The following is a 22119-nucleotide window of genomic DNA, read 5'->3' as shown; positions in this document are numbered from 1 at the left end:
AAGTGGGGTGGCGCTTCAGGGCAGGGGGGGGGGAGCGGGGAGCTGCCACAAGGCTGGGGGGAGGGCGCAAGGTGGAAGTTTCGCCTAGGGCGTGAATCTTCCTTGCTCCAGCCCTGATCTCAGTCATCTTAAATAGAAGCAATTTGTATTGGACACAGGGTAAAAAAAAATACTGAAGAAAATCATCACAACTAACTGCTAAGTAGAACAGAAATGCAGTTAGACAAAAGGCCTGATCCAAAGTCCATTAAGGTCAGTGGAAAGATTCCCACTGACTGAGATGGGCCGTGGGGCAGACTCCCCAGCACCGCAAAATGCACATTTAGCTAGGGACTCTTCATCCGGTTTGAATCTCTGGGACTTGTTCCCAGCGCTGAATCAAAACTGTTTTTCCTTCTGTACTCATGCTCTCTGTCTCTGAGTGGCTTCGGGGGATGTTTTTGAAAACAAAATATATCACCAAGGGGGGAAAAAAGCCCTTAGAAATGTCTTCTATAAATCAGTCTATGGGAAAAAATAAGTCTAAAAGGAACATAAGCACTTACTGTAAAAATTCTCTCTTGGGATACAAATTACAGGCTCCTGTTCATTCAGAGGCTTTTTGGGAAGCTATTTAAAATCTGGGGCCAGAGCCTCAGCTGGTGCCAATCAGTGTAGTTCCTTTGGCTTCAGCGGAACTACGCTGATGCACACCAGCTGAGGTCTGGCCCACTAATTTTGGCCCTTCTCCTGTACTACCCCCATGACCTGGAGGTGATGAGCCCAGTACTGGGTTCACCACAAACACACAGTTCAGCAAAGAAAGCATTGCCATTGTGAATGAGCTCATTCCACCACAGCAGCTGTGTTGGCTTTTGCACTTGGAAACCTTTGAACAGAGCAGGGCAGAGAAAGGTCATTCTGTTTCATGGAGGATTGCGATATTTTTAAATTTGGTTTCGTTCTGATTTGGAACGAAACCACCAAATTCATCCGCAAAGGGAATGGATCCCTGACTCCGGGCCAGTCTGCTTGGTGTCTACCCTGGAGCTGCAGGCCCTGAGGTCCCCTGCTCTAAGGCCAACTGGCAGGCAGGCTGTCCTGGAGCCAAAGACCCGGGGAGCTCTGGGCTCCCCATTTCTGAGGCAGTCTGGCAGGTGGGTTGCTGAGGAGCTGGCGAGTAGGCAGGAGCCAGGCAGGTTTCAGTCAAACCCCTGCCTGGGTTCCATCAGAAGCGAATGTCTCTGTGAAATGTTTTGTTTCCCACAAATCAGCAAATTCCAGTGAACAAATGTGTTCTTGGGATTTTCCCACCCGGCTTCCGTTGAACGTCCCACAGCCGGCCTGGGGCAACTTGTTGATTTTCAAACTTGTTTGTTTAAAAAAGGCCAGTTTCTCACCAGAAGCTAATTGGGCAAATTCTGGCTTGCAACTAAATTAGCCCTGCTAAGAGCCTGAGAACCCTGTTGACTGGTGTGTGGGTGTGAAGAGTTCCAAGCACAGCAAGAAGAAATGTATTGGTCCTACAAACCCCAGGAACAATGCTGAATGTTACTATTATTTATATTACCATAGCGCCGAGGAGCCCTCGTCATGGATCAGGACTGCCTTGCCCTTGGGGCTGTACAAACAGAATTCTTGAGCATCATCTACTACCACCTTATCTACTAACTATTTACCTATATGCAGACCTTCCCCTTTATAGAGCATTCCTGTAACAGATGGCAACTCTAACGGTGTTCGCACTAAGGCAGGACTGAAAACCGTGGGCAGGGCAGTGTAGGACAGTTTGCACAGCGGCTGCCTGGGCGCTGCCTGGTCTGTGGATAATTCAGGTAAACACCTCACATGTAAACTTCATTGTGTTCCATTTTAATGATGAAAGTCTCCTGCGGTGACACACGGCCACCTTGCTGTGGCATTCAGTCCCAAGCTTTTGGCTCCCTTAGGTACAATAGTTTACAGACGAAGGCAGGATCATGGCTCGATGTTTTCATGGGATCCTGCAGGGTTTCTCTGGAGCGTGTGTGTGTGTGTGTGTGTGTGTGTCGCCATGTCCTAACACTGCAATACAAACATCAAGTCTCAAGCCAGGCCCTTTTACAGGTTTAACTGAGAGGTTTGTGGTCATGGCCTTACACACATTTCCCACCCCCTTTGAAAAATAATCTTCCCTTCAAGGAAAGGGGAAGTGAGAAGATCAAAGGTTATGCAAATGTTTTACCTGTACACAGCCTATGTTTACTCAGCAAAACAAAGTTGAAAGGCACAAACATTGTGTTTTTCCTAGGTTCTCCCCACTGCTGATTAGTTAATGATTAACAGTGGACACTATTAATAATAAATAATAATAATAATATAATATGTATTTGGCTTGTAGCAGCACCCAGAGATCCCAGACAGGATCTGCTCAGGGACTGTTTTTGGTACCCTCATCCTCCCTTTCCTCCATTTGTCCTCCTTTCATTTGCCATGCTCCCTTCTTGCCTCTAGTTTCAAACTATACCTGTCCAGGCAGGAATGCAACCTAGCAGCACGTTTGTACTGTCCTTGGCATGTTAGCACAATAAGATCTTGGATCGTCATGGGGTCTTTGGTTCTAAATTACATGAACATTTTTTTAAAGACATAAATAAAGTCAGCTCGCCCCTACTGCGACAGAATCTAGGCATCACTGGCTGGCTGAATTCCTCTAGACATCCCAGCAGAAGTAAATGCTGAAGAGCAATTTGAAGGAGAGGGTGGGAAGGAAGCTTGAAGCTATAGTAATCGCTTCCCGGCTCTTTGAGCTGTGGTCAAGTGAAAAATTCTCTCCAGGTCTCCTGGAAACCAGCCGCATGATCATGTCGGATTAGGAGAGGCCCGCACTTTGGGATGCCCAAATGCACAGCCTGTTGACACTGTAAAGTAGTAAGTTTCTCACTTTTCAACACACCGTTGTAAGCACCACCACATGGCACAGAGTGTCAATGGACCAAAATTGCCTTCAGTGCTTCAGTCACTTAACTCATGGGGTTTCTCAAACGTCTTTCATTAAAGTGCACCACACTTTCATGCAGAAAATTTCTCTTGAAACACCTCCCTTGACTTCCGTGTGATAACGACAACAATTGCTTACATTAGAAAGTAATATGTAGCCACCCTTTAACGCAAGGCTTAGCATCTGGAATGAAGGAGAAGCCACCAGCACCAGGGGCACAGTAGAAGCTGTTAGATGCTGAGCACTTTTGCAACTTTTGTGTCCAGCAAGTGCTCCGTACACCACCATCAAGGGCCCTGCAGACTCACTTTGGGACCACAGTCTAAGGACCTCTGGTTTAAGAATTGTGACTATTCTTATGCAATTGGTAGTGGTAGGTCCCCCCCGCGCCCCTTAAAGAAAGAGTAACCTGGTCAAATTCAAACCTCTCTATTAGGTAGCCAGGAGTTTTGGAGCAGCTGCTAGCTAATGCGATAGCTACTTTTACCTAGTCCATGTACTTCATTATAAATCCTATTTTACAACCTGATGCATTTGATTTGGTTTAGCTTGATGCAGTTTTGCTTTGCTTTTTGTTTCAGTGCCTGGGATGCCAATGCTATCCCCACCTATGAAGAAGCCCTGAACTGCAGGCCTGCTCAAAGTACCCTAGATTATATACCGCCTCATGGCGGGAAGGAGGAGACTTCACCCCCTCTATACGGAGACTTAGATGAGGATGATACGTGGCCAGGTTGCCGCAGACGCAGCTCCTCAGACAGTGTGCTGCTCAGGACCACGCCATCCAGAAGGGAAACAGAGTCACAGGGTGAGCCCAGTGCTACACCACCGCCCAGCTACGAAGACATCAGTGTACGTGGTGTATGATCTATGAACCACATACAATGCGTTGGACTCTTAGATTGCTACCTACTCTGTTTGCTTTGGAGCCTGCCTTTCCTCCTCTAAATGATCATGAAGTGAGAGGGGAAACATAGATCAGCTATTCAGATCAAAATGGCTGTTCTGTCTTTTCTAGGAGTAAATCCAGAATAATTAGAAATAAATCCAGATAATCTCAATGCTGCCATTTTCTGAGTCGTGTGGATAATCAGTATGTTTTAAAGCGTTCATATTTTTAATACAATCACTGACGATTGCAAATATTTGACAGGTAGCAGGACGGAGAAGAAAATATTTTTGAGTACCTAGGATGCCCGTTGAAATGCATGGGGGAATCTTTACTAGAGCGATCCAGCCAAGACTAGCATCTTAGGGTAACATTTTCATAAAAGCCTGGTGACTTAAGTGCCTAAGTGCCATCTTAAGAAATGATTTAGTCACTAAGGAGGCTAAGCTGCATTGCTGCTCAGTGACACCAGCTAAGATTTTCAATAGTGATTTTTGGGTACCCAGCATGAGACGCCTTAAAGGGGTTTGATTTTCAGACAGTGCTGAGCACCTCGCCTCTGAAAAACAGGCTCTTAAGGAGCCTCAAGTTAGCACCACAAACTTGAGACATCCCAAATCACCAGTTTCTTTTGAAAATCTTGGCCTTGGCCCCTAGGTGCTGAATGTACTTTTGACGTTTCCCTAAGTCACTAGGGACCGAGGTTGTTCTGGTAGATAAGAGCGCCGGGGCTTAAGTTTTACCCAACCATTGGTCACGAGCTGAAGTGTTCAGCAGCTCTGACAATCCAGCCAGTATAGTGTGTGTGTGTGTGTGTGTATATATATATATACACACCATACATATGGCAAAAATGTGCTTACTTCAATAGATTGTTCCCCCAGGAGGAAAAAGAAATCCGCTTCCCTGTTCTGCGAGCAACCCAAGACTAAACTCCCCCAAATAATGTTTTGTGGGGAATCCTTGATACTAATTAGCTAATGAGTCGAGGGCAGTGCTTTATAATCGGAGTGGTTTGTATTCAGCCTGCTGTCCCTCTAAATCAGTCACTTTGCTGCTGTCTCATGGAAAACCCAAGTGTCTTGGTGTTTCAGTCCCTCCAGAAACAGCTGTGGGTCACACTGCTGGCGATTGCCGGAGAGTGGGGGAGGGGTAGAGTTGTCCCTGTTATGGGTGGCAGTGATGACTAGCCAGTGTACTTTATGACTGTCATTCGCCATACACACGGACACAAATATAGGAAGGGCAGAGTTCTCGCTGTCGTGGGAAATCACACATAAGGCAGCGGGAGATAGCAATCCGGTAAAATCACCATGGTGACACATATCAAAGCATTAATGGGAGGGAAGCAATCAAGCAGCTTCAGGGAATCAAAATTTATGGCTATTTTAGAGCGAGACTAAGCTAGATCCTCAGACAGTATAAATTCGCAGAGTGCCATGGCCACAGAGGCACTACACTGATTACACCAGCTAAGAATCTGTCCCCCAGCCTTTGTAGTGTTGCCTCTTTAGCTGAAAGTCTGCTACTGAGTCCACAGCAGTGAGCGGTCCCCAGAGCTTACAGTAAATGCTTCACATTCGGATTGGAATTGTGTAAAAGAATTTGTAGTTACAAAATAAAAATCTCCTCAAAATTGTTGTGAAATTTTAGGCATTCCGTGTGTGTGGGAATTGACAGCCTCCTGCTTGGGAGCTCTGTGATTCTGTGTGCGTATGCATATATAGACTCTCTAGAGACATGAGGAGATGAGGAAGAGTAGCTTGTAGTCATTGCTTTTGTGTGAGTGGTGGGGTTGTGGGGTCTCCGTTTCCTAGTAGATTTATTTCTCCTTCATGGGTGGGCTTGTTTCCTCCTATTTCTTGGGCTGGGAGGGGTCGGGTTTTTGTTTTGTTTTTTAAGGAATTTTTGCTTGGTTCTTTTGTTATTTGTTGTTGCAAACTGAAGTTAATGGACAATCTTCCACCCATAAAAATATTAAAGCAAAAATAAAGCATATACTGCGCTTATAGTTAATTTTCCAAAACGGTGACCAATAATTGCTTATAAAGGACATTCATTCATATCTCAGCTGTTTCCTGTTTGTTCTCCCCTCCCTACAAATGACCCCAAATAATTATGCTACTTCACTTACTGCCTTTTGGTCTTAAGCATGTAGTAGGGTTTTTTTTGTATTTGTGTTTGATTTTCAGCTAGTGCACTATCACAGTACGCCCAGAGCCACTTAAATGTTACACAGTTTCAATAAACAAATGCGCATCTAAGCCAGCAGTGAAGGCCAGATAAATTACAGGCTGTTGTCATTTGATCCTTGGCATCTAAGCCACAAACTCTGTAAAAGAGGGATTGTAATAGTTTCTTCTGACAGAAGGTCCATAACCTTAGATGTGTCCTCGTCAGAGGACGTTTGTTGTGAAGGGCTCTGCAGACCCCATAGTAGATATGGAAGAACAATTCAAGGACCTGCTCTGCGTCTGTGGTTCTTCAACAGCCTTAAAACGGCTCTGCTTCTAATAAATAATCTCTCGTGATCTGGGGATGGTGGACTATATCCAAGGCCAGATCTTTCCCCATGCTCAGCACAGACAGAACTGATGTAATTTCACTCCTTGCAAGCCATCTTCTAAGACTGTAACACTTACAAATGTGTGAAGGAAGGCCTGGCTCATGAAGAACCTCCACATCCAACGAGAGAAACTTTGAAGGACGCTGCTGAGGCATGAGGTATTACTCAAATATTGTTTTTGCTCCCTCTGACTATGAAAAGCTGTTCTCCTGCCATTATCTTTGCTCCTTCCCTCCCTCCTGCACTCCCACTGACTCTTTATGGCAGGGTTGCTGGCAGTTGGTTTCTTTATATTTATTTACAAAAAGAATTGAAGCATTTGTTTTGGAAATAGAGCCAAAGAGAATTCCAAAGCCTGTACAAACAGACAGAAGATAAAGACAAGGTCAGATGAATTTTGGGTCTGTCACCAGCCTTAACAAAACCAGAAGGGCAGCAACAGAGAACGGGAGTGAAAAAACTTACCTCATGGGGTCTGCTTGTCCTTAACCTCTCAGTGGCTGGGACTCTCTCCAGGGCAGAGTTCTTAAAATAAAATCAATTACTGAGACACAATCATTATGAATACTTTGCACTTCTCTTGCATCTTCCACCTGAGGATCTCACCATGCCTTACAAACTGGATCACTGGACTAAGCCTGGTAGGGCCCCTCTGAGGTGGGGTGGTAGAATTATCCCCATTTTGCAGGTGGAAGACTGAGAGGTAGAGGGCTCAGTCATGGCAGTGCCATGAGCCTGGTGAACTACATTGCTTCACAGGCTGCTCCTGGAGCAGCATAGCTGACTGTGACCCCACTGCTGCCCAGTGCATGCTGGGGGATGGGCAGGGTATGTGTGTGAAGCCAAGGCCTTGCTCACTCTCATGCCTCACTCATCTGCAGGAGAAGGGGAGCAGGGGCTTTGCAATGACTGCTTCCCCATCTCCTCGGGCTCCGACCATTGATTTAGGGAAGTGCCTCCCACCCCTCATATTCTCCAGTGGGGGGGCACAGAGCAGGCCCCGATCTGACCCAGAGAGTGTGACTTGCCCAAGGCCACGAGCTCTATCTGCAGTCCCGTCACAAAGCCACATTTGGGTCACGCCTAGAGTGGGTGAATGCAGGGCTTAAATTCTCCGATTATTTCCTGGGACTCGGGGCTTCTGCCCCGTGGGTTTGAAAATATTGACCAGAGCTCTGCTCTGGACAGCTCTGGTTGAGTTTAAGCCTATGCATGTACGGTCGTTGCTAGTTGGTTCTAGCATGGCTTCCCTGGCTGGTGTAGGCAGGTTTGTTTAGAAAACAATCCCTCCTGAGGTTCTTACTACCACAATGGGCCTAGGCTATCAGGTTCTGCCTAGGAACCGTACACCCTCCCTCCTCCAAGGACATTTCTGGCTCATAGAGAAAATGTTCGTGGGCCTGATTCTCCACGGCTTTGAATCTGACTGCACAAGCTGCATGGCAGTGAGAGGTGGGCCCCAGAAGGCTACCAGGGAAATAGGGCTAGCATCCTGGTAGCTAGGTCTGGCCTGGAGCTGGGGATTAGCCTGCATGAGCTTCCAGTGGAATACGAAAATACAGGGAAAGTTCTACCTACTGCCAAGAAAATTGTTCCTGCTTCGACTTCCTGGAAAACCAGACCACTCAAGATCACAGGGAACCCATTTCCCCCAAAGATACGTTGCCACAGCTGCATTAGAGTTAACATTTGAGGTTCCTTTTTAATCTTCTCTCTAGTTGCCAATCCCGTGCCACTCTATGAATGTCTCTTAGATCCACCAAAATCAAAGCCAGCTACTAAGCACTTATGAGCAACCATACCGAAGCACCTAAACGAGGCGATTATAACCAACGAGGAAAAGCTTGGTTTTAAACGTATGAGAAATACGATGTCCTTTTAATTTAAAACCCCTCCATGGGCTTTCAGGTCAGGCTGCCCTCTAATCCTGGTGCCCCCCGTCTAGCATAATTACCACCCTCTTTAAAAATCATCGGGGCTCGCGGCATCTAGCTTCAGAGATTCCAAGGCCAGAAGGGACCATTGTGATCACATAGTCAGACCTCCTGGAGAGCACAGGTTATAGACTAAGGATATGCACACCATTGTAGCTACAGTCATTCCTTTACACCCGAACAACCACTAATGCTGCACCAGCACAGACTGGGGCATACATTGGTGCTGCTGAAATTGGTACTAAAGCCAGCTGCACTGGGACATCATTCGGGGGTTGAGCCAGTGTCACTACATCATTGCAGGGTGGATTTCCTTAGTATACACCAGGGATCGGCAACCTTTGGTACACGGCCGATCGCGGCTCCCACTGGCCATGGTTTGCTGCTCCAGGCCAATGGGGGCTGCGGGAAGTGGCACGGGCCGAGGGATGTGCTGGTCACCGCTTCCCGCCAGTGGGAGCCGCAATTGACCGAACCTGCAAACGCGGCAGGTAAACAAACCGTCCCGGCCCACCAGGGTGCTTACCCTGGCGGGCCATGTGCCAAAGGTTGCCGATCCCTGGTGTAGATAGTATCCTAGTTGTAGAGTGGGCTCTGCAGCAAAGGCCGTGCTCATTCTCTTTCAGGGGCTGAGCTGGGATTGGGGTACATTCAGGTCAGGTCTACACAACGAGCACTTTACTGGCATAGGAATACCAGGTTACCATGCTGGCAAAGCACTGCTCGTGAGGACACAGCTATACCGGCGAAGCATCACTGTGTACTGGTACAGTGACACCACCCCCAGGAATAAAACAAGTGATACCAGTAGTAGTGCAGATCTGCCAGTATAACTGCATCTGCTCTAGAGACCTCTGCTTGTAGAACTATGCTGGGCCGGGAATCACACCACTTCACAGCTATGTCGGCAGAAGCCTGTAGTATGTCCCCGGCCTCAGGCTGTCAAGAGACACATTTCTGGGCTCTACTGGCCATTGGCACAGGCAGACTGGAGCCGGCCTGCGGGAAATGCGCCCACCTTCCCGTCCAGCTCTGGGGAGTTCTCTCCAGGCAGGTTTTGCAGGGATCTGGCGTCTCAGAGCTGGTGGGATGGCTGGGTTACTCCCGCACAAAGCTGGGGGTGGAAAATAGCAAAATGGGCCCCTTGGTGCTGTAATCTCCCCTTTCTGTGTGTGTGGGGTGTGTGTGTGTGTGTGGGGGGTAGCGGTAAGAATGGAGGTATCTGGCAGCGTGGCCCCAGTGAAGCACTGCTGCTGAAGAGTGAAGCATCTGGGGAGATGTCCATGAACTCTTGGGCTGCAGTTTCCAGGGGGCCTGAGCCCCTGGATAATTTCTAGGGCACATCGGGACCCGCACCCTGATGGAAGGACTGGACCATTAAGCTCACAGTGCTCCCTGTCCCCTCTCAGGGTTATTCCTGCAAAGGGGAGAATGGGGTCCTAATTGTTTTACATTCATTAATCACGCATAGTTGTTGGTGTCCCTGTAATATTGATCTTTGCTGATGCAACTGTGTGTCAAATCCACATGGGGGCGCCAGGAGCCCAAAGCTTTTAGTCCAACTATTCCTAAATCCATTTTTCAAAGGGAGATTACAAAATTAAAACATGGGAGCATTAAGCGTTGCAAGGGAAAGGCAGTCGTTCCTCCCACGTAATTGAAATCGCCCATTAACTCCCCTCAGGGTCCAGGGGAACCAGCTGAATGTCGGATAGGGTCTATGTTGCCCTCTGCAGCCCTTTAAAATACACTTACATGGGAAAAATCATGCAGCTGAAAATGATGTTTAAAAGACACATTTCTGTGATTTGATTGTTTGTGGCACCCCTCAAGAGCTGGCCTCAGTGGGGCAGCTGGGGACAGAGGAAAGACTAGCCCTCACTTCTTGACCCCACGCAGGTAGGCTACAAAGCACGTTGGTGCGACCTCAGAAGAGGGAAGGATGGGGATCTGATACACGTTCGCATGAGGGCTCCCTCTCCCTACGTAGTTCTGGTGTTTCTGTCCCCAGAGTATCCAAATAACAATGGTGGAACCTGAGATTGTCCCTCATGCCCTCTTGCTTTGGATTAGCAGGGTCATCTGCCCTGTCATTTAAGCCACGCTTCTCTCCTATCCCACTAGGATGAATCCATTTAAAAATCAAAACAATCACCTGTCCTCCTAGCTGAACGGAAGCATGAGCTCTGTCTCTCCAGAGAGATGGCAGCCATCCCAAAGCCAAACATTCTCTCCTGGGATTGGGAGAGGTGCCTGTCCCCATGGGAAGTTCTCCCTCCCCATTTCTGCTCCTTCCTTCACAGTCTGTGGGTTTGTTTTTCATTCCTTCTGCTCTCCCTGGCTCCATTTCCCATCCTCCTTTCTCACAGGAGTTTCTCTCTTTCCCCCCTCCCTGCTCCATTTCTCCCAATCTCGCCTAGACAGGACAATACGTGATTTCAAGTCAGCCATTAGAATCCACAACACAGGAGTGGGGCCTGCTCTGTGCTCCAAGAACTGTGCTGCGGGGAAAGTTTTCCTTCCACCTGAATTCTGGCTAGTACCCAGGCCTATCAAAACTGACGTCCCAATCCCATCTCCTGGAGAGCAGGGAGATGATGGTCATTGGCAGCTGAGTGCAGGGCGCACCCCAGCAAGAAGGCACAGAGGACAAGGAATGAAGAACCAGAGAAAGAAAAACATGATCCGTCATTGTGTGGGTGTGATTGATATCTCCTTGTAGGGATTTCTGAGGGGCTCATTCGGTGGCTGTTTCCTCAGCAGGACTCATCACTAGAATTGGTTGAAATGTGTAAATTTAAAGTTTTCTGTTATTTTATCAAAAAATTGGAAAGCAAAAAGTTTTCAGGAAAAGTTTACAGTTTTGGTAAAAGCTTTACCAAAGAACTGAACATTTGTACCAGAAATCGTTTTTTTTGAAAATTAAAACTTTTTGAAAATCAACGTTTCAGGTTTCTGTTTTACAATAAATGGGAAATTTCAACGAGAACCAAATAACCATAATTTCCCCCCCAAAGTTTTCTGCAAAAAAGTATATTTTGACCAGCTCTGGCCAGAATCCCTTCAAAACACACCCAAAGCTCTTGCTCACGGCGAATCATGATGGTGATTGCCCCCATAGCCACGGGTAGACATTCATCTGTCCTGCTTGGAGTGTGACCTTGCTCGTAGTCCTTGCAAGAAGAGGATGAAGTTTCCAGTGCTAACAAGGAATTATCCTGTTGCATCCTACCTAACTGTGAGTTCTTTGTGGCAAGGTCTGGTTCGGGGGCCTGGAGCACATGACTTATGAGGAGAGGCTGAGGGAACTGGGATTGTTTAGTCTGCAGAAGAGAAGAATGACAGGGGATTTCATAGTTGCTTTCAACCAGGGCCGGCTCTGGCTTTTTTGCCGCCCCAGGAAAAAAAGCCGCCGGCCGCCCCCCCGCACCCTGCGGAGCCCTGGGAAGAGGGCGGCGAGCCCCGGCGGGGGCTCCGCTCTCCCCCCGGCGGCTGGAGGGAGGGCGGCCGGAGCCCTGGGAGGAGGGCAGCGAGCCCAGGCGGGGACTCCGCTCTCCCCCCGGCCGCCGGGGGGAGGGCGTCCGGAGCCCTGGGAGGAGGGCGGCGAGCCCTGGCGGGGGCTCCGCTCTCCCCCCAGCGGCCAGAGCGCAGGAGGCAGGGCGGCGAGAGGGCGGCGAGCCCCAGCCAGGGCTTGCCGCTCTCCCCCCGGCGGCCGGGGGGAGGGCGCCGTGGGGGGGAGGGCGGCCAGAGTGCCGGGGGGAGGGCGGCGAGCCCAGCTGTGGCCCCGCTCTCCCTGGGGACCGGAGCGCCGCGCCGCCCCCCTCCAGGTGCTGCCCCAAGCACAAGCTTGGTGGGCTGGTGCCTGGAGCCGGCCCTGCTTTCAACTACCTGAAGGAGGGTTCCAAAGAGGATGGATCTAGACTGTTCTCAGTAGTGGCAGATGACAGAACAAGGAGTAATGGTCTCAAGTTGCAGTGGGGGAGGTTTAGGTTGGATATTAGGAAAAACTCTCTCACTAGGAGGATGGTGAAGCACTGGAATGGGGTACCTAGGGAGGTGGTGGAATCTCCTTCCTTGGAGGTTTTTAAGGTCAGGCTTGACAAAGCCCTGGCTGGGATGATTTAGTTGGGAATTGGTCCTGCTTTGAGCAGGGGGTTGGACTAGATGACCTCCTGAGGTCCCTTCCAGTCCTGATATTCTATGATTCTTTCTTAGGTATCTGCACAGCACTTTGCACAGTGGGGTCCTGACCCTAGACTGGGGTTCCTAGGTTCTATCGCGATACAAGTAATAAATCAACATCATTTCCTTTTCAATAGCTTACAAACATAGTGGTGCAAAGACACATCCACAGAGCTCAGGAACACCCTGCTGTATGATATGCCTGGAAGGCATCAGCCTTATCTTTTCTACCGGTGTGGCTCCATCTCTGGGCCCTGGTGCTACTAACCTGCCCCCTCCCCCTGTGACCTCTCCCTTTCCGACTCGCACTCCCTGGCTAAGGTGTTCTGGAGCCTGGGCTGCACGTGCCTCGAGGGAAGGTTAGAGTGAAGTGCACTGGGCAGCTTCACTGGAGTGTGAATTTCAGGATCTTGTTTGCATTCATTACACTCCCATTAAAAACTGGCTGGCTCAGCCCTGGGCAGGACTGGTCTGAATGTGCAGCTGATCCTCTGTCCCTGGCAGCCTCTGGGAACACACTCCTGGCTGTGCACCTCAGGAGTGCTCGCCGGGACACAGCCAGGCAAGGGACTCCCTGGCATCTGTCTCCTCCCAGCCCCGGGCTCGCTCTCTGCATTCTCGCTCTGCCGTTGGTTTCTACCTGGGTGGTTTGCAATGGCTGAGGATAAAACTTTCCGCTACGGACTCATAGTGCTGGGCTTCTTCCTGGTGATGATTGGGATGTTCATCATGAGCGTGGACAAGCCCCAGGTCTACATCACCTTTTGCACCCTGGGGGTTTTAACCATAGCAGTGGGGATCACCTGGAGCATGTGTCAGTGCTACCCCAAGGTAGGGCCGAGTCTCTTATCTGCGCTTTCTGGCACAGGGGGGATACGGGCGGGGGACTGCAAGGCATCTTTGGGAGCCAAAAACCATCCACAGGTGCTTAACGATAGTAGCTGATGGCTTAAATTCCGATTGAGACAGCTAGCTGCCCTGCTGAGGGATAGGTGGTGCAATGCTTAAAGCACCAGACCAGGAGACATGGGTCCTATTCCCATCTCTGCTACTGACTCACTGTGCAGCCATGGGCAAGTAATTTAACTGCTCCGTGCCTCAGTTTCCCCATCTGTAAAACGAGGATAGTGGTACTTACCCTTCGTTCCAAAGTGCTTTGAGACCCAGGAATGAAAAGTAATAAGTATTAGTATCCACTAGTAATGATTGTACAGTCATTGTCAGGCTTGGCCCAGCATTCCTTCTCTCCTTTGGCAGCTGATCTGTCACCAGTCAGTGCTTGTGGCTGGCTCTGGGATATTGCTGAGTGTATATGTCCCATTGACTAGCTGGCAATTTCTCCTGGGTGTGTAATGCATTGCTTCCCTCGAGAGGGGCTTGGGAGCATCAAGGGGCTTCGGAAGATGCCCTCTGCCACAGTCAGGCAATTCAGACTAACTTTCAAACAGGCATTTAAAAGTTACCATAACTTTGGGTTGGTTTCAAAAAGAATACATGAAATAACTGTGAGTGGAGCAGGGAAGAGAGGACAGACACTTCTTCTGCCTTACTTTCTCCACCTGGCCCACGGCACCTCCAGTTATCTCTGTGCATGGGGAGCAGACACTTTGCCACTGTCCACGGAAGGGGTTAGGGGGATTACTTCTAATTGGTGTTACAAAACTGTATACCCTTCCATCTGTTCAAAGTGCTCCTTAATACCGAGGAAATGCCCCATAAGGACACACACACACTGTTTTTCTATCCCCAAAGAGCCTGCTTTCTGCCAGGTTTGGCTTTAACCCTTAGGATGCTAAGACAGCTGAGGAGGCTGGCTGCCATTTCCGGAGAGTTACAGGTGCAACAGGCACAGGGGAAGCTGGACAGGGTGTCTTTCTTTTCTCTGATCCAGGGATAAAACCCCGTCAGGCTTTACTGAAAGCAGTGCCGACTTTCACCGGGCAGTGCAGTGAATCCCTGTTACTAATGAAAGAAGGAATCATTTAAAAGAAACTATCCTGTGTGTCCCAAGCCCTTTGCTATACCTCTCAGTGACAGCTGCAGTGTAAATCATTGCTGTGAAATGATGAACAGGAATCAAAGAATGAAGAAAGCCTTGATTCATTTCTCAGGGTCGCGGTTTGACCCCCAAAATCCACCTTGATAAGGATAAGGAGAGAGCCCCTTCCCCAACTTTCAGCCGGTGTCTTCACTGTCTGCTTTCCAAAGGGTTCCTTTTGCCTTCACAGGACTCTTGAAACAAGTTCTTTTGGGAGACACGTAACAGAGGGGCAGGCTGGTGCAGCAGAAATGTTTTCACGCAAGCAGCTTATTGAACAGATTCACGACACCGTGAAAGAAATTTGTAGAGTAGGGGAAGAACTGATCTTTTGCCTAAGGAACAACACAGCTGTGTAAGTGAAAGGTACAGGAGACAGCCAGGAAGGTGCTGGGAGGAGGAAGCGTTTACTTATTGCTCATCCATGGCTGATAGGTTTATATAAAGTTGTTTTAAATTCAGTTTAGATTAAGGGAAAAAGAACCCCTAGACCCTGTTGAATCCATACCCAATCCCCAACCCTTTGACTTAGGTGGGTCATTAAAACCCCTTTCGGAAAATCTCCTGGTTAAAGAATGTTGATAGCGCAGTAAAACAATTTAACTCCCATCCTCTGAAGAAACATCAATCCAAGAACACTATTTTCCCACTGGAAACAAGACATTAGCTCTAGGGTTATGGCTGTAGTCTAGAGTCCCTGAGCGATGCAGGGATACCGACCAAACTCCTGGTGTAGACAGCACGATGTCGACAGGAGGGCTTCTCCTGTCAATGTAGCTACCACCTCTTGCGGCGGTGGAGTACGGACAGCGACGGGAGGTCTCCTGTTGGCGTAGGTAACATCTGCACTGAGCAGTACAGCAATGCCACTGCAGCACTGTATGTGTAGATAATCCCTCAGTGACGCAGTAGATCGGGGCCTATGACAGTGCATGTTGAGACACAGCGGGGGGGGGGGGAGGGGGGGCAGAACTGGAGGTTATAGCACAATGAGCTGAAGGGTTCACCTGTGACAAGGATCCGTCTGCAGAATTTTGTATTATACGGTGTCTTTAATTGCTGGCAATTAGGCCTTTTTAGTGTCACCGAGAGAGAGCTGTAAGCTACAGAGTTTGGATCTCGATCCAGACTTCCTGAAGGTTGGGGCGGGGGGGTGGAGGGGTTGGCTCTGGGGCTTTGGTTTGGCCCAGAATAGCGATAATGGCCAGCCATGAAGTTTAGAACTAGATCCAGTCCTCAGAGTCTGTAGGGGCATGGATTGGGAATGCTGGGAATCCGACCCATTGGGCCCATCCTTTCCCAGCTGATGTCTCCATTTCGGGACCACAGCCTCTGGGCTGCAATAACCCTTTCAAACATCCATTCCTCTCTGGGAAGAATCCTGCCTCTCATCCCCCAGAGCTCTGGCCACCAAACATGGCTCCTGGAGGGAGGGTAAAAGCTGTGGAGCCCCCAGCTTCTCCTCAGACTGAAGTCCATGATGAAGCTCTGACTCCCTTGAAGGGCCCCTTTGGGGAATGGCCTGCCTGTCTCTGAAGGGGCCTGCCTCCCCTCAAGATCTGCCATCGTTTCTGATGGTGCTGAGGGTGCCCAAGCTGCTGCTGGGATTTGTGCTTCAGAGCCTGCAGGGCCACCAGTTGGCCCAGTACAAGCACGCTCTCAGTTCCATTTGGAACGAGTTGGCATTTCTCTACCTCCTCTGTGCCTCAGAAGGCAGGACGCCCATTGTCATCCAGCAGGATGGCAGGACTGAGCACTCTATTGGTGACATAATTAAGTCCCCACCCAGCCAGGCTTGAGGTTCTGAGCATGCTGCATGGACCACTGAACCCTCCGGACCTTTCACGACTGAGCCCCTGTTGTGGTTCTTCTTATCAGCGGAGTTTCCTGGCCAGGGGAGCAGCGTGCATATTGTCTGTTCTTTGTAAATGTGAGCTGGGGGCTTAGATACCTCTTCCTTGGCAGTGTTTTGGATGTAAAAATACCTACTTTAAGTGCCAATGAAGTGTGATGTCACCGCTGGGAAGGAGTTAATGATAGCCCCCCGCCAGGGAAAACCTCCTCCTCCACTGCAGGAGATTCACCCTCTTTGTTCACATTCAGAGGAATGATTCATCCCTCTTTTTTTCCTCCCCCCAGATAACGTTTGTCCCCATGGAGACGGAGTCCGAGAAGTTCCTGTCACGCAAGCCTGCTGTTTCGATAGAAAATGAAATTCCGGAGAAGAGCTGGTATGTTGGAAAGACCCCAGGCTCCCAGCCTCAGCTCAACAGTTTGCAATCTGGTTTTTAATGAGCGCCTGAGCTTGTACACAAGGTTATCTGTGTGCCTCCGGGGACGAGGGCAGGGTCTGAAAACCCTGGCACGAGGGAAGGCTAAAAATATTTCATCTAAAAAAAATTAAAAAAAATAGTAAGCTGGGGGGGGGGGGGAAGCAGCAGCTTGTCCTGGGACTGAGGGCTCCGTTTCCATGTTCTTTCAACCCTTGACTACATCACTTCTCTCTGATGAGGCTGCCAACAGTGGTGTGGAGGAAGGGAGGGTGGTGTGACCTGAGCCTGCAGTCCTTTCCCAGCTAGACATCCCACTGATTTCAGGCCTTTCCCAGGCAAAATCCCCCACTGAAGTCCTTCTCTGCTGTTCTGATGGTGGGCCTATTCTAGTGCCTGTTGAGTGAGTGCCAAATCCTGCAGTCCTTTCCTAGCCAACCCCCCACTGAGCCCCCACGTCAAACTGCCATCAACAGCAGCGGGGACGTACTGCAGGCTCTCTCAGTAGGAACTAGACTAAGACCAATAGTTAACGTCAATGCCTCTCAGCTGGGGGTGACTGTTGGTCACTACAGGCAGGCTCCAAACCTCCCCACTGTCTGGGGAGTTCAGATGTGGGGATCTGGGTGTGGCCCCTCTCTAATACAAATCTGCTCGATGTGACACGAACATGCTGCTCTTCCCTTTTGTGGCATTTTATTCGTTTCCTTCTCAGCTAGCGATAAAATTCCTGTGTCTAACCAGAAACTATTGGAATCCAGTTAAATGGCAGAATTTAATAGCGTCCCTTCCCCTCTTTTTCCCTCACCCCAGCTCCCAGACTCCCTACACCAGCCAGGAAGAAGCTAATGTCTATGAGAAAAGCCTGCCATCTTATGAACAGATCCAGAGGAAAGCAAAGGGCTCTATGGAGTGTCTGGGGATTCAAATGACCCCGCTCCTAGGTGACTGTGAGCTCAAGACAAGAGGATGTCCCCATCCCTTTGTACAGGCCAAGGCTGAGGTCCACAGGATCTCAGAGAACAATGGAGAAACCTACAGAGATCCAGCAACCCACGTGGTCACAGCAACCATCAGCAGGTAGGTGACCTTGAGGATCTGCTATAGAGCAATCCAAAGGGCAGTAAAGTTGCACTTATGGAGGTTCCCACATTACAGTCATAACAATAGACAAAAAATAGGCAGCAGATACGGTGATCAAATCCTTCCAGCTAGATACATCTAACCGGAACATGCCTCCTGAGCTGCTGGATGCACCAGGTACCCGTAAGCTCTTTGGGCGAGGGACTGTCTCTTTCTATGGGCATGTCTACACTGGGAAAAAATAACCCATGGCGCCGAGTCTCAGAACCTCGGGCTTGTGTTACAAACAGCAGTGTAGGTGTTCAGACTCAGGCTGGAGCTCTAGCTCCGAGTCCCTCCCCCCCTCGCCAGGTTTCAGAGCCCGGGCTCCAGCCTGAACTCAAAACACCGACCCTGCTGTTTGTAGCCCTGGTGTGTGAGCCCGGATCCAGACCTCATGTGGGCATCCTGGGAGCGATTGCAATGTAAACAGCAGCAATGCAGGTAGGAAACAGTGCAATCCAGTGCAGGTAGGGTGCACGGCTGTGATGCTGGATGTTCTGGGCACATCCCAGGCCCATCAGGAGACTAGTGACATGTGACAGCAGCACAGCACGGGAGGTGGAGGTTCAGCAGCGAAAGGGTTATGGCAACTGGCTTCCTGCTTAACTGCTGTGGTTGTGAAGCCAGAGAGCTGCATGGGCCAGCAGGAACACGGTGCCTGGTGACTGGCAAACATCTCTGCAGGCAAATGATGGGGCGTGAACTTGCTTGTCAGACGCTTCACACAGAGTTAAACATTTTAATATACAAAAGTTAAGAGGGAAGGTACTGTACATCTGGGGTCAGGCTTGGGTTATGAGGGATTACAGGTAGCGGTTGTAAGGATGAAGAGATACATACATATCACATAACCAGCATAGACCCAGATTGGGGTGCGGGATTTTTTAGAGCATCAGTGGATAAGGGGGCTTGGGTACGCCACCCATGGAATGTATTAAGAGTCCAAGTCAGTATCGGTGTAGTGAATAAGTACATGGGTGGGGTGCGTCCCTTGGTTCGTCAGGGAAAGAAGTGGGTTATTTCCTTGGTCGGCGGTCTTGATTACTCAATGTGGTATTGACGGTGTCCTGTGAGGTGTTCCATAATTTAGGACACTCTGAGTTCACATGAGCCTAACGAGGTGCTGCAGCTTTCTCTCCTCTCCCAAACACAATTCAAGGCCAATGCAACAGGCTTTCTCTAGCCCCTTATATGAAAAACACAGCCCGGCCTCATGAGAACCTGAGCCAGCACCCACTGAAGTCAAAGGAAGGGGTGTTTTTTTGGAAAGGGGAAGGTTTTCCAAATGCACCAAGGACAATTGGGCAGCCAAGTCCCCCTTTGTGCCTTTGAAAATCACCCCCTGCACGATTAACTGCAGGATTCCGGCCTTTCCTAACCTTCCTGGGGGGTTGCAGGGGTTCATTTCCCTGCTTTAAAGCAAAAATAGGTCATTATTTCCCAAACCCTGATTGCCAATAGGGTTTGGGCCCCTTAGCATCCGAGCTGGGTCCTACATAGGGGTCCATAATGGCAGACCCCTGGATCACAGGGGCTCACAGGTGTTGAATATTATTTCAGTGCATATGTTCATTGAAATCATCATTAGACTGAACTCTGACTCTAGCTCCCCCTCTTGCAGTAATCAGAATTTAGATAATATTGATGATTAAAATTATGTTCTCTTTGGGAACTTTTAATCAAAGTTTGGCAAACTATTGTTTGCTTTTTTATCCAAATTATTTGTGGCAGACTGGATCAAATCACTTCCAAAATTTGATTAGGGAAGGCAACTTCCTTACACGGTTATATGTCTCAATAAACAAATGTCATTCCTCAGAGTAAATCCATGTTCCCAGTTCAGAGTTTCAGGCAAAGAGAGACCTAACTACTTCTTCATTTAAAGACTTCAAGCAAGGCGTACAGATGCCATGGTGATGGGCTCAGTGTAAGTAGCTGGATTAGAATGGTCAGAACAATAAATCCTGTCGATCCCTAAACTGCTTTACAAACGCTACTAACCGATTGTATGAACTATTGATGTAGGAATCAGTTGCCACACCCCCTTGCTGGAATGCGGCCATCTCTGGGGTAGAACATGGTGGCTTTTTAACGTGTCCATAAGCAACACCATTCAACTGTTTAGGATGAGAGGTGAAGAGTATCTTAGCCAATTGAAATGACATGGGGAGGTTAACTGGGTCATTGCCTTCTGCCTAAGTGACATGCCCTTGGTCTGCTTAACTATTTCTGGATAATCAGTTAGTGGCTCACAGCAGGTCTGTCTACTGGGTGATGAAAGGAGCTCTGAGCTCTCTATTCTCCATGAACCACTGGCAGGAGAGCCACCGGAGTCTGATTATGCCTGTGCCAGGATTTACAGCAAGGAGACTGTCAAAGGACACCGTGAACTGTGCAAGTTCTCCTTGGAAGCTGCTGCACAGCAGATGAAGGAGAGGAGGAGGGATGGGCAGGTGGGGTCTTCTGAAGGTACCAAAATGGAGAGATTGGGCTCCCTATGTGTACAGTGTCAGAGCCTCACCTGACTAGTGGCAGCTGAGATCCACAATGGGGAGGGGAAATAAACAGAACAACATCATTATGAAAACCAGGCACAAGTCAGCTAGTGAAAGGAACACCATGAACCCAGCGAGCATCTGCTCAGCTTGATTTACTGTAAACCCCATGGACAAAAACACAAAACAGGGAAACAACTGCACAGAAACCAGCCAGTAAATGAATCCGTGCCCTTCAATGTACCTTTATGCCATTTTCAGCCCATCAGAGAGGTCCCACAGTGCAGCGCCGCTGGCTTCCTTCCCGGAGGACACTGACCTTCCCTCTTCTGAGGGATCCACCTCCAGCAGCCCGTTTCTGGGGGGATCCACCAACTCACTGAGGAATCCGCTCCCATCACAGGGGCACATCCAGAAGCCCAGGTCTGAGCTTCCTCGCTATGAAGATTTTGCCCTGATTGATTCACCGCTGGCAGAAGGGTGGCGTCCAAGCCAGGAGCAAACACCAGCCCTACCCCAGAACTACTTGTCTGGGGCTGCCTCGGCAAGACAGTTTGCATTGGTCTCAGGTCCTGGCTCAAAGGCAGCAGAGTCAGGAGGGAGACAGAGTGTGGAAGAGGATGACATGTATTATGGGTTAAAAGAGGGGCCAGAGAATTTACTGATAGTGGATGATTTTGTCTTTGAGCCAGACACCTAACCCTGGAGAGGGGAAAGTGACCGTCAGAGACAGGCCCAGGTTGCAGAGCTCAAGTGCTTCTCAGTATCCCCAATGCCTCGCAGATCAGCCCTGCTCAGACGGGGGGTTGGGGGCAACTTGCTGGGAGGCCACAGCCAGCTGCAGGGTTTGTGGCTGTTCGGTCGGGTCCTGGCTCCTGGGAATGCGCTGGTTTGTAGGGGGAAGATAGGATGTTTGGAACATTAAAACAAGGTCTGATTCATTACTGAAAACACAGCCTGTCTCCCAATCATCTGTAGAACACGACAGTTTGGAGAGCTTTCGGAGAGCAGTGAATGCCCCACGGGCCAGTACTCTGCATTCACTTCCCCCTCTCCTGTACAAATTTAGCGGCTGGCACACCTGACATGGAGGCTGCAATCCTCCATGCCGTGGGTACTGGGAGTCCATTGGCATCAATTAACAGGCCTCCTCCCTGCACCCACGGAGCCATGTTTTAAAGGGGGATATGTCGTTTGGGCCCATAAAACATGCACCTGTAATTTTGTTCCCAAGCCCCAGCCAGTTGCACTACAACGCTCAGAATCCGGGCACCAGTCTGTTTGGGCCCACCGCTCGTTCTTTGGGCCCTGAGTTAATGGGAACAAATGTTACGGGTATCCAACCAAACGGGCGGCCAGGGCTCAGGCAGGCTGAAAATGTAAACTCTGATGTCCAAGAAAGAACGCAATGGTTTTTTCGTTTGCCCAATGAAAATAATTAGGTAAATAAGGTACTCAGAAAAGTGGGCCCTTACTCCAGGCAGGGTTATCCAGGCCTACAAGTGGCTGATCACCTGGACGTTGCGGGGTGGAATATGGGTCCCTGGTATTACCTGTGATAGTCCAGGTCTGTGCTGCCTAGGCACTGGGGAGCCGTTGTCTCTGCATATCCCCAAGAGGCTTCCCAGCAAGGGGGGAGGGATAGCTCAGTGGTTTGATCA

General features: G+C 49.4%; 2 protein-coding genes across 7 annotated transcripts in view; both read left to right on the top strand.

Annotated features, from left to right (window-relative positions):
- TMEM61 (transmembrane protein 61) overlaps positions 1–6103 on the top strand; it is a 15282-nt gene extending 9179 nt beyond the window's left edge. For 3 of the 5 annotated variants that reach the window (XM_034780011.1, XM_034780009.1, XM_034780010.1), the window contains one exon: positions 3541–6103. In XM_034780011.1, the coding sequence (XP_034635902.1) occupies positions 3541–3826 (286 nt within the window). In that variant the 3' untranslated portion in view covers positions 3827–6103. The remainder of the gene's footprint in view (positions 1–3540) is intronic. The other 2 variants (XM_034780013.1, XM_034780012.1) reach the window with 1 other exon arrangement.
- A 6965-nt stretch (positions 6104–13068) lies between these two features.
- On the top strand, positions 13069–21386 carry BSND (barttin CLCNK type accessory subunit beta). 2 transcript variants are annotated; one of them, XM_034779782.1, is made up of 4 exons: positions 13069–13361; positions 16708–16799; positions 17652–17918; positions 20720–21386. In XM_034779782.1, the coding sequence occupies exons 1-4, from the start codon at positions 13185–13187 to the stop codon at positions 21156–21158; spliced, it is 975 nt and encodes a 324-aa protein (XP_034635673.1). In that variant the 5' UTR covers positions 13069–13184; the 3' UTR covers positions 21159–21386. The 2 variants fall into 2 exon arrangements, with proteins under 2 accessions (XP_034635673.1, XP_034635674.1); XM_034779783.1 differs by lacking the exon at positions 13069–13361 and adding an exon at positions 16407–16498.
- Positions 21387–22119: the final 733 nt, after the last annotated feature.

Source organism: Trachemys scripta, chromosome 8 (genome assembly GCF_013100865.1).
Source record: "Trachemys scripta elegans isolate TJP31775 chromosome 8, CAS_Tse_1.0, whole genome shotgun sequence".
NCBI classification, from domain to species: domain Eukaryota; kingdom Metazoa; phylum Chordata; order Testudines; family Emydidae; genus Trachemys; species Trachemys scripta.
This window is presented reverse-complemented; position numbering and strand designations above follow the sequence as displayed.

Excerpts from the sequence above, each read along its gene's own strand:
- BSND (XM_034779782.1), top strand. The coding sequence starts at position 13,185 with ATGGCTGAGGATAAAACTTTCCGCTACGGACTCATAGTGCTGGGCTTC. Across the intron at positions 13,362-16,707 it reads TGTGTCAGTGCTACCCCAAG|ATAACGTTTGTCCCCATGGA; the intron begins GTAGGGCCGAGT and ends TCCTCCCCCCAG. Across the intron at positions 17,919-20,719 it reads GTCACAGCAACCATCAGCAG|CCCATCAGAGAGGTCCCACA; the intron begins GTAGGTGACCTT and ends TGCCATTTTCAG.